Source organism: Macaca mulatta, chromosome X, assembly GCF_049350105.2.
Source record: "Macaca mulatta isolate MMU2019108-1 chromosome X, T2T-MMU8v2.0, whole genome shotgun sequence".
In the NCBI taxonomy this organism is placed as follows: Eukaryota; Metazoa; Chordata; class Mammalia; order Primates; family Cercopithecidae; genus Macaca; species Macaca mulatta.
In genome coordinates this window covers 109,208,411-109,226,311 of record NC_133426.1, presented here as the reverse complement: position 1 = coordinate 109,226,311, position 17,901 = coordinate 109,208,411, and the positions used below count along the sequence as shown (strand labels likewise).

At 39.6% G+C, this 17,901-nt stretch overlaps 1 protein-coding gene across 1 annotated transcript; it reads left to right on the top strand.

The window, feature by feature from the left end:
• Positions 1-14,248: 14,248 nt before the first annotated feature.
• On the top strand, positions 14,249-17,358 carry TMSB15A (thymosin beta 15A). Its single transcript, XM_001082206.4, has 3 exons — positions 14,249-14,362; positions 15,862-15,978; positions 16,916-17,358. Exons 2-3 carry the CDS (start codon positions 15,879-15,881, stop codon positions 16,951-16,953), a joined length of 138 nt encoding a protein of 45 aa, XP_001082206.2. The 5' UTR covers positions 14,249-14,362; positions 15,862-15,878; the 3' UTR covers positions 16,954-17,358.
• The last annotated feature ends 543 nt before the right edge of the window (positions 17,359-17,901 follow it).

The window sequence follows — 17,901 nt, the reverse complement described above, 5'->3', positions numbered from 1 at the left end:
ATATATGCACCCAATACAGGAGCACCCAGATTCATAAAGCAAGTCCTTAGAGACTTACAAAGAGACTTAGACTCCCATACAATAATAATGGGAGACTTCAACACCTCACTGTCAACGAAAAACAGTCTTTTTAATGGGTGGTGTTGAAGCAACTTGATAGCCACATACGAAAGAATGAAGTTGGACTCTTACCTAATACATAGGCAAAAGTGAACTCAAAATGTATCCAATACCCTTATAGAAGAGCTAAAACTATGTAACTCTAGAAGAAAACATAAGGACAGACCTTTGTGATCCTGAATTTAGTCATGGAGTCTTATATATGACATGAAAAGTTCAAGAAACTAAGGAAAAATGATAAATTGGACTTTGTCTAGTTTTAAAACTTTTTGAGTCAAAAGATACTATCAAGCAAGTGAAAAGTCAACCCACAAAATGAGAAAAATATTTACAAGCCATATATCTGGTAAGGGACTTATATCTAGAATATACAAATAACTCATAACTCAATAGTAAGAAGACAGCTAATTTAATTAAAAATGGGCAAAGGATCTGAATAGACATTTCTTCAAAGAAGATATATGAATAACGAATAAGCAAATGAAAACGCATTCAACATCATTAGTACCTTCACTAGCTTTCTCAACGTCATTATTAAATGCATAAAAATCATATTGAGATACTACTTTACACAGAAAAGGATGGCTAAGATCATATAGTCAGATAATAAAAAGTGTTGTTCAAGATGTGAGAAATTGTAACCCTCACAGACCGATAGGGAGAATAAAAAGTGGTGCAGTCATTTCCACTTTGTGAAACAGTTTAGTGGTTCCTAAAAAAGTTGAATATAGTTATGAATTGACCCCCAAATCCCAATTCTGGGCATGTACTGAAAATAAATAAAAACATTGACATACAAAAATACTTTTACAGGAATGTTAATAGTTACATTATTTATAGTAGCCAAAAGGTGGAAATAAGTCAAATGTCTATTAGTATTTTTTGGTGCCTAAACCTGAGATCAAATGGATAAATACAATGCAGTACCCACCATTGCAATACATGGATTATTATTTGACCATAATGAGAAATGAAGTACTGAGATATACTGAAACATAGATGAAACTTAGAAAACATTATGCTAAGCATTAATAGTTAGTCATAATAGACCACATGTTATATGATTCCATTTGCATAAAATACCAAGAATAGGCAAATCTATAAATATGGAAAGCATCTAAGTGGTCACCCAGGGATGAGGGGTTGGAACACTGAAGAACTATAGTTGGAGTCTATGGGATTTCTCTTTGGGGTGATAAAATTATTTTAAAATCAATTGTGGTGATGGTTACACAAGTTTGTGAATATACCAAAAAACTGAATTGTATACTTTAAATATTTGAATTGTATGGTATGTGAATTATATCTCAATAAATCTGTTACAAAAACAGATATAAGAAACAGTTAAAATTAGAAGTCCAGAATCTATTGATACAAACTTTTTAGAAAACTAATAGGCCACATCTACTAAAACTGAACATATGTGTACCCTATGCCTATCAATTCCTCAGTATATATTCAAAAAATGCTCATGTGCATGAAAATATATGCATAATTATGCTTATAACAGTATTATTTATAATAGTTCAAAACCAGAAGTAACCTAAACACCCATCAACAGTAGATTGAATACACTGTGGTATATTTATGCACTAAGATGTGGTACAGAAAGGAGAACAGACATGCTGCAAATGCATGTGACAATATGGATGAATCTCACAAGCTTAATGGTGATCAAAAGAAGCCAGACAAAGAGGAGTATATACTGAAGGATTCCATTTATTTAAAGCATGAAAGAAGCAAAACTAATACTCAGAAGAGTGGTTATCATTCTTGGGAATCGTGACTGGTAGGCAGCACAAAAGAGGCTTCTGGGGGCTGATCATGTTCTGTGTCTTGATCTGGGGGCTGGTTATATGAGTGTCCTCACTTTGCGAACATCCAAGATACACTTTTAAGTATATCTACTTTTCCATATATGTATTTTACTTAAGTAAAATGTTTTAAAAAACTGTTTAATAGGATACATTTTTTATATATGGCTTTCATCAACTGAGGTACCTGCATGCAGATCAGAAATCAAATTTTTTTTTCTGCAAACAAGTTTATTCCAGTTATACTTGTTACAAACCAACAAAATGTACATGCAATACATAAACAAAGACCAGCAATGGATTTGGAGAATATTTTTTGCAAAACATATTACATGCAAATAATTAGAATACAGAATACATAAGAAGCCCATAAGAAGCAATACCATAAAGACAAGAAACTTAAAAAGAAGTGGGGCAAAATATATTGAGAGGCTGTTAAGAGAAGAGGAATTATGTAGAGCCACAAAATCTATAGATGTTCACTCTCATGACATAATCTGGGAAATGCAGATTCAAACACTAGGGAGGACCGGGTGTGGTAGCTCTCGCCTGTAATCCCAGCACTTTGGGAGGCCGAGGTGGGCAGATCACTTGAGGTCAAGAGTTCGAGATCAGTCTGGCCAACATGATGAAATCCCATCTCTACTAAAAATACAAAAATTAGCCGGGCGTGGTGGCATGCACCTGTAGTCCCAGCTACTGAGGAAGCTGAGGCAGGAGAATTGCTTGAGTCCAGGAAGTTGCAGTGAGCAGAAAGTGTGCAAGTGCCCTCCAGCCTGGGTGACAGAGTGAGACTCTGTCTCAAAAGACAAACAAACAAACAAAAAATACTAAAGTGATGCTAATTTTTACCCATTAGATTGGCAAAAAGAAGTCTGGAAAAACTGGATATTGGCAAGAATACAGGAAAAGACGAACTGCTCACCGCAGCTAATATGAGTATAAATTAGTGCAATTACTGTGAAAAGCTATTTGGCAATTCACATCTAGATAGATTGAAGATGCACATATTCTGTAATCTAGAAATGTCCCTTTTATGAGGCATGTTTATAGACTAATAGGAAGAAATTGCGAGAATATTAATTATAGCACTGTTTGTAACACAAAAAAATAGAAGCAGTGAAAGTGTTCACAAGAATGAGAATATATAAGTAAACTATGGTGTATTCATATAATGGAATATTATATAGAAATTAAAATAAATGTGCTTCTATGTGTAACAGTAAAACATGGCTAAATCTAAGTCATCATAACATTGGGTGAAAAAAGCAAGTTGTAGAAATTGCGCATAGTGTAATGTAATTTGTAATGCAATATCACCAGAAAATAATTCATTTAACAAATCTGCACTGTGTGCACAGTCCTTGGTACATGGGATAGGTGAACAAAACAGAGATCTTTGCCCTCATGAATCTTATGTTTTAATAGTGGAACATTTACTGCTGAAATGTAACAGCAAAGTAGGGTGAGGGGATGGAAGAAACAGGGTTGGCAGGTGGCAATATTAAATAGATTCAGGTAGGTCTCATTAAAACTGTGAAATTTGAGCCTTTAAGATATTGAGAGAACTTAAACAAGTGGTTATCCTGAAAAAGAGCACTCTTTCCAGAGGGATCAGACATCGCTGCACCTATTAACCCATCATCCAGGTTCCCTTCCCTAGACCTCCACTCCCCAACATGTGTGTTGGTCCCCTCTCTGAGTCCATGTGTTCTCATTGTTCAACTCCCACTTACGAGTGAGAACATGCGGTGTTTGGTTTTCTTTTCCTGCGTTAGTTTGCTGAGGATAATGCCTTCCAGCTTCATCCATGTCTCTGCAAAGTACATTATCTCATTCATTTTTATGGCTACATAATATTCCATGGTATATGTGTACCACATTTTCTTTATCCAGTCTATCATTGATGGGCATTTGGGTTGGTTGCATGTCTTTGCTATTGTAAATAGGGCTGCAATAAAAATACATGTGCATGTGTCTTTACAGTAGAATGATTATATTCCTTTGGGTATATACCCAGTAATGTGATTGCTGGGTCAAATAGTATTTCTGGTTCTAAACCCTTCAGGAATTGCCACGACGTCTTCCACAATAGTTGAACTAATTTACATTCCCACCAACAGTGTAAAAGCTTTCCCAGTTCCCCACAGCCTCGCCAGCATCTCTTGTTTCTTGAGTTTTTAATAATCACCATTCTGCTATTCTGACTGGCGTGAGATGGTATCTCATTGTGGTTTTGATTTGCATTTCTCAAATGATCAGTGATGTTGAGCTTTTTTTTCATATGTTTGTTGGCCACATAAATGTCTTCTTTTGAGAAGTGTCTGTTCATGTTCTTTGCCCACTTTTAGATGGGGTTGTTTTTTTCTTGTAAGTTTGTTTAAGTTCCTTGAAGATTCTGGGGATTAGACCTTTGTCAGAAGGGTAGATTGCAAAATTTTTCTCCCATTCTGTAGGTTGCCTGTTCACTCTGCTGATAGATTCTTTTGCTGTGCAGAAGCTCTTCAGTTTAATTAGATCCCATTTGTCAACTTTTGCTTTTGTTGCAATTGCTTTTGGCATTTTTGTCATGAAATCTTTGCCCATGCCTATGTCCTGAATGGTATTACCTAGGTTTTCTTCAAGGGTTTTTAGGGTTTTGGGTTTCACATTTAAGTCTTTAATCCATCTTGAGTTAATTTTTGTATAAGGTGTAAGGAAGGGGGCCAGTTTCAGTTTTCTGAATAAGACTAGCCAGTTTTCCCAGACTCCTTTCCCCATTTCTTGTTTTTGTCAGGTTTGTTGAAGATCAGATGGTTGTAGATGTGTGGTGTTATTTCTCAGTTTTCTACTCTCTTCCATTGGTCTATATGTCTGTTTTGGTACCAGGACCATGCTGTTTTGGTTACTGTAGCCTTGTAGTATAGTTTGCAGTCAGGTAGCATGATGCCTCCAGCTTTGTTCTTTTTGCTTAAGATTGTCTTGGCTATAGGGCTCTTTTTTTTGTTCCAAATGAAATTTAAACTAGGTTTTTTCTAATTCTGTGAAGAATGTCAATGGTAGTTTGATGGGAATAACACTGAATTTATAAATTACTTTGGGTAGTATGGCCATTTTCACGATATTGATTCTTCCTATCCATGAGGATGGACTGTTTTTCCATTTGTTTGTGTCTTCTCTTATTTCCTTGAGCAGTGGTTTGTAGTTCTCTTGAAGAGGTCATTCACTTCCCTTGTTAGCTTTATTCGTAGGTACTTTATTCTCTTTGTACCAGTTGTGAATGGGAGTTCATTCATGATTTGGCTCTCTGCTTGTTTATTGTTGGTGTATAGGAATGCTTGTGATTTTTGCACACTGATTTATTGTGATTTTTGCACATTGATTTTGACTTTGCTGAAATTGCTTATCAGTCTAAGGAGTTTTGGAGCTGAGATGATGGGTTTTCTAAATATAGAATCATCTGCAAAGAGAGACAATTTGACTTCCTTTCTTCCTATTTGAATGCCCTTATTTCTTTATCTTGCCCGATTGCCCTGGCCAGAACTTCCAATACTATGTTAAATAGGAATGGTGAGAGAGGACATCCTTGTCTTGTGCCAGTTTTCAAAGGGAATGCTTTCAGCTTTTGACCATTCAGTATGATATTGGCTGTGGGTTTGTCATAAACAGCTCTTATTTTTTTGAGATATGTTTTATCAATACCTAGTTTATTGAGAGTTTCCTACATGAAGAGATGTTTAATTTTATCAAAAGCCTTTTCTGCATCTATTGAGATAATCCTGTGTTTTTTTCCATTGATTCTGTTTATCTGATGGATTACATTTATTGATTTGCATATATTGAACCAGCCTTGCACTTTGGAGATGAAGCCCACTTGATCATGGTTGATAAGCTTTTTGGTATGCTGCTGGATTCGGTTTGCCAGTATTTTATTGAGGATTTTTGCATCAATGTTCATCAGGGATATTGGCCTGAAGTTTTGTTTCTTTGTTGTGTCTCTGCCAGGTTTTGGTATCACAATGATGCTGGCTTCATAAAATGAGTCAGGGAGGAGTCCCTCCTTTTCAATTGTTTGGGATAGTTTCAGAAGGAATGGTACCAGCTCCTCTTTGTACCTCTTGTAGAATTCTGCTGTGAATGTGTCTGGTCCTGGGGTGTTTTTTTTTTTTTTTTTTTTTTTTTTTTTTTTTTTTTTTTTTGGTTGGTAGGTTATTAATTACTGGCTCAACTACAGAACTTTTTATTGAACTATTCAGAGATTCAACTTCTTCCTGGTTTAATCTTGAGAGAGTGTATGTCTCCAGGAATTTATCCATTTCTTCTAGATTTTCTAGTTTATTTGCATAGAGGTGTTTATAGTATTCTCTGATGGTAGATCGTATTTCTCTGTCACAGTAGTGATACCCCTTCCTCATTCTTTTGTTGTGTCTATTTGATTCTTCTCTCTTTTCTTATTTATTTGTCTAGCTAGTGGTCTATCTGTGTTTTTTTCCCCCCAGAAAACCAGCTCCTGGAATCATTGATTTTTTGAATGGTTTTTTGTGACTCTATCTCCTTCAGTTCTGCTCTGATCTTAGTTATTTTTGTCTTCTGCTAGCTCTGGGGTTTGTTTGCTCTTGCTTCTCCAGCTCTTTGAGTTGTAATGTTAGGGTATCGATCTGAGATCTTTCTAGCTTTCTGACATGGACATTTAGTGCTATAAATTTCCCTCTTTTGGGAAATTTTAGTTGTGTTCCAGAGATTCTGGTATGTTGTCTCTTTGTTCAAGTTGGTTTCAAAGAGCTTCTTGATTTCTGCCTTAATTTCATTATTTACCCAGAGTCATTCAGGAGCAGGTTGTTCAATTTCCATGTAGTTGTGTGGTTTTGAGTGAGTTTCTTAATCCTGAGTTCTAATTTGATTGCACTCTAGCCTAAGAGACTGTTTGTTATGATTTCAGTTCTTTTGCATTTGCTGAGGAGTGTTTTACTTCCGATTATCTGGTCGATTTTTGAATAAGTGCCATGCAGCACTGAGAAGAATGTATATGCTGTTGATTTGAGATGGAGTTCTGTGGATACCTATTAGGTCCACTTGGTCCAGAGCTGAGTTCAAGTCCTGAATATCCTTGTTAATTTTCTCTCTTGTTGATAAATCTAATATTGACAGTGGAGTGTTAATGTCTCCCACTATTATTGTGTGGGAGTATAAGTCTCTTTGTAGGTCTCTAAGAACTTGTTTTATGAATCTGGGTGCTCCTGTATTGGTGGATATATATTTAGAATAGTTAGCTTTTCTTGTTGAATTGATCCCTTTATCATTATGTAATGCCTTTCTTTGTCTTTTCTGATCTTTGTTGGTTTCAAGTCTGTTTTATTAGAGACTAGGATTGTAACCCCTGCTTTTTTTGTTTTCCATTTGCTTGGTAAATTTTCCTCCATTCATTTATTTTGAACCTATGTGTGTCTTTGCACATGGGATGTGTTTCCTGAATACAACACACCAATGCTTCTTGACCCTTTATCCAGTTTGCCAGTCCGTGTCCTTTAATTGGGGCATTTAGCCCACTTACATTTAAGGTTAATATTGTTATGTGTGAATTTGATCCCATCGTCATGATGCTATCTGGTTATTTTGCACACCAGTTGATGCAGTTTCTTCATAGTGTCATTGCTCGTTAGGAATAGTAAGGAGGCCATGGATGGGGCAGAGTGAGTGAGGAAGAGAGTAGATAGATGGGTCAGAGAAATGATGGTGAGCCAGAAAATGTGGGGCCTTTTAGGAACTTTGACTCTAACTCTGAGGAGAATAAGGTGCCTTTGCAGGACTTTGAGTAGAGGAGCACCATGATTTGACTTATATTTTTAAAATAATCACTTTATGTTCTATGTTGCGAATACAAAAACTAGGGAGCAAGAGCTGAAGTAGAGAGACCTGCCAAAAACTACTCCAGTTATCCAGATGAGATATGATGGTGGATTAGACTTTATGCATACAAATGGAGATGATAAGTGGTTGGATTTTGGATGCATTTTGAGTGCAGCCAAAATAATTTCCTGATGGATTGGATGTGTAGTGTAAAAGAAAGGGAGGAATTAAGGATGATATCAATATTTTTGACATGACCATATGGATAATGGAGTTGCCATCAATTGAGAAGGGGAAGGCTGTGGGAGGAGTGGGTTTCAGAAAAAAGATTAGTAGTTTAGTCTGTGACATTTTATGTTTGAGATGTCTATAAGACATCTGAGTGGAGGTGCTGAGTAGGCAGTTGTATATATCAGACTGGAGTTTAGGATGCAGATCTGGCCTGCAGACACGAATATAGAAATTGTTAACATAAAAATGTTTTCTATAGCTATTGTACTGGGAGATATCACCAGGGAAGTGTAGATAGAGATGAGTAGAAGAACAGGGACTGAGTCCTGGGTCACTCCCATTTAAACAGGTCTGGGAGAAGAGGAAGAGCTAGTGAGGATGGAGAAAACAGGAGAGTGCAGTGTCCTGGGAGCCACGCAATGTAAGTGAAGTGAGAAGAACTCACTCATCAACTATGTCAAATGCTGCTGATAGTTCAAAATGAGAGATTAAAAATTGACCATTGTATTGAGCCATGTGAAAGCCATTGATGACCTTGACAAAAGTAATTTCAGTTGAGTGGAAGAGGTACATACCCGATTGGAATGTGTTCAAGAGAGACCAGGAGAAGAAAAATTAGAAATAGGCAACTGTTAAAAGAGAATGACAGAGTAGTCAAACTGGATATCTGAGGAAATAACTTTCCTGACATAAAGAATAGATATTGTAAAGGCCCTAACACAATAGTGAGCATGGCTTGTCTGAGGAATAATAGGGAGGCCATGCCTGGAACAGAGGGAATGAGAAGTAGAATAGACAGAGAAAATGGAGGATAAGGAAGGATTATTTTGGGGGGATCCTTCTTGATGCTAGATTGATGTAGATAGAAAGCCTAGGGGATTGTGGTCTTAGATCAGGAGTCCTGGTTCAAATAATGCCTTACATTGAACATGAAAATATATATCTTATACAACTGTAAAAGATTTCCATCAAAGGGGAACAAAGAAATGGTGTAATGGTAGGTAGGAGGATTGAAGTCAAGAGTATGTACACATAAAAAGAATGTGTGTATGTCACATCTACAGCCATCTGATCTTTGACAAACCTGAGAGAAACAAGAAATGGGGAAAGGATTCCCTATTTAATAAATGGTGCTGGGAAAATTGGCTAGCCATAAGTAGAAAGCTGAAACTGGATCCTTTCCTTACTCCTTATACGAAAATTAATTCAAGATGGATTAGAGACTTAAATGTTAGACCTAATACCATAAAAATCCTAGAGGAAAACCTAGGTAGTACCATTCAGGACATAGGCATGGGCAAAGACTTCATGTCTAAAACACCAAAAGCAACGACAGCAAAAGCCAAAATTGACAAATGGGATCTCATTAAATTAAAGAGCTTCTGCACAGCAAAAGAAACTACCATCAGAGTGAACAGGCAACCTACAGAATGGGAGAAAATTTTTGCAATCTACTCATCTGACAAAGGGCTAATATCCAGAACCTACAAAGAACTCAAACAAATTTACAAGAAAAAAACAAACAACCCCATCAAAAAGTGGGCAAAGGATATGAACAGACATTTCTCAAAAGAAGACATTCATACAGCCAACAGACACATGAAAAAATGCTCATCATCACTGGCCATCAGAGAAATGCAAATCAAAACCACAATGAGATACCATCTCACACCAGTTAGAATGGCGATCATTAAAAAGTCAGGAAACAACAGGTGCTGGAGAGGATGTGGAGAAATAGGAACACTTTTACACTGTTGGTGGGATTGTAAACTAGTTCAACCATTATGGAAAACAGTATGGCGATTCCTCAAGGATCTAGAACTAGATGTACCATATGACCCAGCCATCCCATTACTGGGTATATACCCAAAGGATTATAAATTATGCTGCTATAAAGACACATGCACACGGATGTTTATTGCGGCACTATTCACAATAGCAAAGACTTGGAATCAACCCAAATGTCCATCAGTGACAGATTGGATTAAGAAAATGTGGCACATATACACCATGGAATACTATGCAGCCATCAAAAAGGATGAGTTTGCGTCCTTTGTAGGGACATGGATGCAGCTGGAAACCATCATTCTTAGCAAACTATCACAAGAACAGAAAACCAAACACCGCATGTTCTCACTCATAGGTGGGAACTGAACAATGAGATCACTTGGACTCAGGAAGGGGAACATCACACACAGGGGCCTATCATGGGGAGGGGGGAGGGGGGAAGGATTGCATTGGGAGTTATACCTGATGTAAATGATGAGTTGATGGGTGCAGCACACCAACATGGCACAAGTATACATATGTAACAAACCTGCACGTTATGCACATGTACCCTACAACTTAAAGTACAATAATAATAAATAAATTAAAAAAAAAAGAATGTGTGTATGTATATATAAACATATACACATATATAATAATGTGTGTATAGAGAGATAGGTAGATAGATAAGAAATAAGAGTACAATTGTATCCTGAGAGAAACTATACAGTAGAGAGTACAATATTGATGATGCTAGCGATAAGGGAGAGAAAGATGGTAGCAACATCATTGAATTGGTTTGAGAGAAAGAGATCTAGTGGGAAAGGAGGGGAACTTTTAGACAGGAGTCTGGAAATTTCATGTATGATATCAACAGGAAAATCATATATATATATAGGCAGGTGCAGGTAGGTGAAATGATATGGTGGTAGGGGTCTGTGATGGTTAATATTAAGTGCCAACTTGATTGGATTGAAGGATGCAAAATATTGTTTCTGGGTGTGTCTGTGAGGGTGTTACCAGAGGCGATTAATGTTTGAGTCAGTGGACTGGGAGAGGCAGACCCACCCTCAATCTGGGTGGGCACTATCCAATTGGCTGTCAGCGTGGCTAGAAAAAGCAGGCAGAAAGTGGAATGAGCAGACAGCTGAGTCTGTGGCCTTCATCTTTCTCCCTTGCTAGATGCTTCCTGCCCTCTAATATCAGACCCCAAGTTCTTCAGCTTTTGGACTCTTGGACTTATACTAGCGGTTTGCCAGGGGCTCTCGGACCTTCGGCCACAGGCTGAAGGCTGAACTGTTGGCTTCCCTACTTTTGAGGTTTTGGGACTCAGACTGAGTCACTACTGGTTTCCTTGCTCCTCAGCTTGCAGATGGCCTATTGTGGGACTTCACTTTGTGATCATGTGGGCCAATTCTCTTTAATAAACTCCCTTTCATACACATATATCCTGTTAGTTCTGTCCCTCTAGAGAACCCTGACTAATACAGGGTGTGTGGAAGTGTTCTTCTGAGGGCTACACTTTTCTAGTATAAATAGAAAGCGAGAGAAGAGGTGGGATGGAGAGGTGGTATAGAGAGTTTGATGGGAGAGAAGCTATGAAGTAGTAAGTTAAAATGGTCAGAAAGTTAAGGGCCAGGAGATTTAAAGAATGAGTGCCTATTAAGAGTCTCATTTAAGTTAACGGTCATGAATTTAAATTGAAATGAATCATGTAGTTATATATTTTCCTTTGGCCAGATTTCTCTTTGTAGGCTCAGGCTTGTTGAAGTGTACTTAACCAGGGTTGTTATTTTTCCTATGAAACAATACAAAGTGAAAAGGCAGGACAGTGGAGGGTATATGTAGATAAGTGATTGTAAAGACTTAACATGGCATTTGAGCTAGGGAAGGAGGGGAGAGAATACAATAAAGGGAAGAAAAGATAGTGAAAATCTGGTAAGATCAATGCATTGGAGATTCTGGTGAGGCTGAAAGAAAGTAGGGTCCCAAATGAGTTAGGTGAAAAGAGAGGAGGGTATGGTCAGAAAGAGGGATGTTTGAAATTGAGATTATGGAGGGGTTCCCATAATTATAGTGACAAGGGCTAGACTATGGCTGTGTAACTGAGGTGGAGTTGAAGGCAATGTTATGGGGGAGAAATGTTCAAGGAACTGAAAAAGCCAGTTTGTCAGAATTATCATTCTTGAACTTACCAAGAATTAAAGCAGGACAACTACCTTTGAGAATGACTGGGTTGTAGGAGTTAAAAGTTTTGAGAAATGAGTGGGGAACAGTTGAAATTTTTTTTCTTTTCTTTTCTTTTTGAGATGGAGTCTCGCTCTGTCGCCCAGGCTGGAGTGCAGTGGTGTGATCTCAGCTCACTGCAAGCTCTGCCTCCTAGGTTCACGCCATTCTCCTGCCTCAGCCTCCTGAGTAGCTGGGACTACAGGCGCCCGCCACTACGCCCGGCTAATTATTTTTTTCTTTGGTATTTTTAGTAGAGATGGGGTTTCACCGTGTTAGCCAGGATGGTCTCGATCTCCTGACCTCGTGAATCCGCCTGCCTCGGCCTCCCAAAGTGCTGGGATTACAGGCGTGAGTCATCGTGCCCGGAGGGGAACAGTTGAAATTTGTTATATGACAACAACAAAGGCTAGTCAATGACATAAGTTGTCAAAAGTTGGAAGTTTTTAGGGGGGTGAAAGGGGGATTGCTATCTAAAGGCAGCAACGAGAAGCAGCAAAGTCACTTATATAAGCTTTAGGATCTGTGGTACAGTGGTGGTAGGAGTGAAAATTCATATGCTCCTCATGAGTGGGCTTCAGGAGATCTAGAATCCCCATGGAAGGGGAAATTCAGAGAAGAGGCTTAAAATACGGAGGAATTACTGAGGGTGCACTGTGTTTTATTAGTAGAGGAGCAGTGAGAAAAGTGAAATAAAGAGGGGATGTGGACACAACCTTATGGTGGTTAGAATGTAGGAGTTGAAGGGTGTCTTGGGGTAGCTGGCACAAATGGAGATAAATGTCATCATTAGATGAGTTGTAATGATTCAAGGCAGATCAGGGTGGCAGGATTTTGAGGTTTGGGCTATGGAGGGGTGACTGTCTGGAGCTTCCTGTCAACCCCAAGTGAAGTGAGGAGTGTGGTCTTAGACTTGGATCACTGGTTCAAACAATGCTTCATTTTGCTCCAGGAAACAGAAATCACATTGATCTGTAATGACAGAAAAATAGGCTGAAAGCTACACATCACATTCAGGATGGGACTACCCCTGGGGAAGTGGGAGGGGAAATGGAAATGAAGTGAAGGTCAAGGAAACCTCAATTTTTTCTGTAACACTTTTAGTCCTTAAAAGAAAGACAAAGTAAGTATACCTAAATGTTAACAACATTGAAATCTGTGTAGTGAAAACACTGGTGTTTATTACATTTAATGCCAGGGACATTGTAGGTACTCAATGAATATTAATTGTTGAATGAGTAAATCTCTCTGTTTTAAAAGTTTTTCCAACAAACATACACAATTCTCAAATTAACACAAAGTGCTACAAAAGCAAAGAAAAGGGAATGAAGTAAGGTGGGGAAGGCTTGAGAAATCCTTGCGGAAAGAGTGATTTTTAATCTATATAGATCTATACCACCATACATAGGGTGCAAGCTAAAGACATAGTTCTATCTCCATCTTACCTCAACGCTCTAAGGTTCTGGGTGAGTATCCAGAAAATGATCTTGAACGTTTAGTCCTTTCAAGTAAATACCGGCTCCTCAATTTTCTCTTCCAACAGACACTGGGTGGTGCTATTGCCCCAAACTTCCCCCCATCACGTATTTATTACTTCAGTCTATAGACATCTCCACAACCAATGTGTCTTGTGGGCCAAAGTGCTAGGGATTAGGGATATAAAGGTGAATAGCCTCAGTTGTTCTGTGATTATTATAAACTGCTATCGTGTTCAGTGGCCGAGAAAGTTGCAAATGTGACTTTTACATTTCATAGGAGAGCACTACTGTCACAGAAATGTCCAGTTGTAGGGGTGAATGGCCCTGAACCACCCACCCTCACCATGAGCACCCCTACTCCACGACGTAGCCAAGGATTAGAGTAGACAACACCGAGCCCCACTTCCAACCTACTGTTAGGTTTTCATAGCGTCCTTAGGCCCCAATGGTTATAAAAAGCCGAGAGAGCCTAAATACCGGTCATTCAGCCTGGACCTCGGAGTTCCAGATGTTCTAAGCTCACTGGGCAAGATGTGTCTGCTTATTGCAGAGGCCTCTGTTATTGTGAAGGAGTGAGAGTACTCGGGATGAAGGGAATGTGGACCCTCAGGACTAAAGCAGTGGAAGAAGTCTGGGAGGTGGGGTCTGGGGAGGCGGGGTCGACTCTGACTTCACCAAGCCCCTGATCCTGGAGGAGAGGGAGGACGCAGGCTCTGGACGCTCTAGCGGAGGAGGGGAAGGGGGCGAGCCCGGAAACCTTTGCCCAATCAGAGAGGGCTGGGGCGGGGCCTGCTACAGGGCTTAGCACTGCAGGGCTCTGCGCGGGAACGCTAACCTGGTCCGGAGCAATCCTGTGTCTCAGCCCCACGGACAGCTTTTCACTAGTCTTCAAGCCTTCAGGTGAGGACCTGCGGCCTCACAGAAGCCAGAGGACCATGGGGATGGGAAGGCGTCGGGGTTGCGAGGCGGGGGATGCTGCGCCTTCGGGAACCAGAGGAGCCGGAGTTGGGGCTGGCGCTTCGCGTCTGCACCGCCGCCGGGCCGAGCAAGTCCGCGCCTTTGTCTTCCCGGGGCGCCGCCTTCTGCGCGCGAAGCCGAGCCCTCCCGGGGGCCGGTCCCTGGAAACAAGGCCCCGGGGTTGGGAGTCGCGGGGCGCGGACCCTTAAAGGGGCCCGTCCGCAGTAGCTGCAGGTCGGAGGCTTAGAGGATGAATTTGGGGGCCGTCCGGAATGGGCCCTCTGGGGCTGGGTCCTCGTTCCTTCCCCTCCCGTGGCCATTAGGCTGGGCGCCAGACAGCGCTAATAGTTATTTGAAAAAGTATGCAAACTGCTCTTGACAGACTGGCCTATGAGCCCGGCCCTGCTATTATTTATTTGTTAGTTCCAATTTCCCAGCTCCGAGCTTGGCGTCTGATCGCTTGGCAGAGGAGGGTCTTAGGGTAAACTTGACGGAATGGAGGCATGTTCGGCACTTCTGGCTGCTTGGGGGCCTCTCCATTCTACTCCAAGCACTAGTGATAGTATCCTACTCCACGAGGGTGGGGCTGAGCTCGCGCAAGAGAGCTCTGCCCTCCGATTTCTGGACTATCCTATTGTCTCTTCTGGACAAACTCGGGACGCTCACAGGGCACCAGGCATTTCGTCAGGTCCACAGCCATGCACTTCTGAACCTCATCTCCTTGCAGAGAAAACATGGTGAAAGAAGACTTACTTACATTTGGTTTATCCCATTCTGCTGAAGTCCTGGGTCTGATCCTAGTTAGCTGTCCCTTCTTACAACGTTTATAAACCAATACCACAAAGAGCTATTATGAGACGTGTATTGTAATGCCTTAATGTACTGTCGTCTTTGGGCATTTAAAATAGATAGAAATCAGTACAACTTATGCCACTCTGTGTGTGTGTGTGTGTGTGTGTGTGTGTGTGTGTGTGTGCTGCTCCCCATCTCCTAAAAAAAAAAATGCCAAAAAACAAACGTAATTTTTAAAAAAGTGGAGATGCTCGAATAGTGCTCTCTCCTGTTACAAAATCATTAACTGGTTAAAGCCAGTCTTTATTTTTTCTTCTGTCCCGGTCTGCTCTTGTGCTTCTATCACCTCCATTTTACCCTTGCTGTGATTTTAAGAGTCAGACATATTGGCTTTGGGTTTCTGGAGCATCTTAGTTTCTGGTGCATTCTGATCCAATGGCATTTACTGCCTATCAAAAACGGGGTAATGATGTGGAGTTAAAATTTTTCTAACAAAAATATTAGTTTTCTAAGATCTGTTGCTGTTTTCCTGTTGAAAATGAGCAGGTAGAATATACATTGATATGAAATGTGAAAATTTTTGCTTGTGACCCTTTAGTTCGAAGATAGTTCTGCCAGGTAAATTTTCTTAAAAATGTTTTTCTTTTCAGGCTATCTTCTAGTCAAGATGAGTGATAAGCCAGACTTGTCAGAAGTGGAGAAGTTTGACAGGTCAAAACTGAAGAAAACTAATACTGAAGAAAAAAATACTCTTCCCTCAAAGGAAAGTAAGTCTTGCGGGGTTCTAGTGGAAACAAACAATAGAGAAAGCTAATAGGCTCAGTAAATAAACGTAACTTCTAGTGAATTTTTGCCACAAAGTAAGCAATAATTAGAGTACCATGGTATTTAATGTTACAGTTAAAAACATCAAATAGTCGTCTTCCTACTTGGGTTATATAAGTAGTTCTCACATAAGACTTAATAGGAATGGGGGAAACTAGTTTCTTGTTGGAAAATTACTAAAAACCAACTTAAAAATCAATCTTGGAATATTGGATTTAGCACTAGAAAAATTTTAGTTTTGTTCACTTTATGCTTATTAGACATTTTCCTGCATTCATCAGTTTGGGTCAGTGGTCTTATACCTAAAGGTCCATGCAAACTTTGCAGTTTTGGCCTTCTCTCTCTGATGATGAGATAAAGATAATGAACAAGTTTAGATCTTGGGTGCACTTAGGGCTTGCAGACTCAAGGGATAAGTGATCAGTTTTGCCCTCCAGAAATACAGCCTGGTGGAGAAACTCCAAGTGTCTTTGCAAAAGTTGAGGGGAACTTTTTGTCTTGTTAGCTTTGAGAGTTCCAAAGTTAGTCAAAATTGTCTGAAAAGGTATAACTTCCTAGTTGTATACAGATAGATAAATCTGAAGAAATTGCTTCATAGCTCAGTCATGAATCATCTATGAAAAAATGGCAATGGCACATTTCTGTCTCTCAAATGGGAAAAAAATCCTCCACAGTTATAGATTCTAATGAATATTCCAGTAGTTAACATACGCACATACATGCGCACACCCTAATGTAAGGATTTGTGGTTAATGCCTTGGCATTCTAAATTTAAGGCATGTATGCAGACTTCAATGACTTAGCAAGGAGCTCTTTTGAAAGAAACTGAACTTAATCTTAGGTAAATGCGGTTAATGATTTTTGTGTTTGTCTTTCCAGCTATCCAGCAGGAGAAAGAGTGTGTTCAAACATCGTAAAATGGGGATCGCCTCCCAACAGCAGATTTCAGCATTACCTGAGAGTCTTGGTTTTAGACTTGTTTTTTGTAAACCCATGTGTTTGTAGAGATTTTAGGCATCTTCTGATGTCTTCTCACCTATGTTCCCTGGCTAAGAAGTCAGAGGTAGCCAGTGTTTCCTTAAATTCATTTTTAAACTTACCATTGGTGCATATGTTCTGGATGGCAGATGCTGTCAATAATCTCACCATCGATGTCCTTTGTGTATGTAGTTCTTGCATCCTATACTGCATAAGCGTGTTTTAAACTGCTATGATGGGTGCTTCCATTGCTTCATAATCTCCATGAAGTTGCGTGTTTTTGCAGCTTTTCACAGTTTATTTGCATTTCTAATGTAGTAATAAAGTAACCAATATAACCATTATCTTGAGACTCCTGTGGTTGACTCTTGGTGGTCTTCTGTGGAATGAAAAGTACACACGGATATACTTTTCAGCCAAACAGAATGGTTGAAGGAAAACTGTTTTAGCAGATTATTCACGTGGGAAATGTTCACTTCTCTCCAGGTCTAGTGGGTCCTGACTTGGGGATGCTAGGTGCTTTTTCTTTAGAGTTGGAATCACAGAGTTAGAGAACCTTGGGAAGGGAGATCATGTGGACTAACCCCCTTATCTCAGAATGAAGAAATGAAAATACAAGGTCTGAAGTGATCTGTTCAAGACGAATATTAAAGAGGAGTGCTCTTGCCTTTTGGAAAATATTTTTCAACTTAATGGAAGGGGACACCAAAGGCTGGGGTTGGATGGGGAAGGGGCCAGAGGCACGTGCTAACATGCACTGTACTAAACATAATATAACTTCTGTGGAGCATAAATTCATATCTAATACCTGTTAATGACCTGTAGTAGAGAACTTCTGGTTTGGTTTTTGTGTAGAACAGAATTTGCTGTCTTATGAACCAAGCATT

What these genes read in the sequence shown, in the direction of transcription:
- TMSB15A (XM_001082206.4), top strand. Translation starts at nt 15,879, where the DNA reads ATGAGTGATAAGCCAGACTTGTCAGAAGTGGAGAAGTTTGACAGGTCA. An exon ending in TACTCTTCCCTCAAAGGAAA is followed by an intron (nt 15,979 to 16,915) that starts GTAAGTCTTGCG and finishes TTGTCTTTCCAG; the next exon opens with CTATCCAGCAGGAGAAAGAG.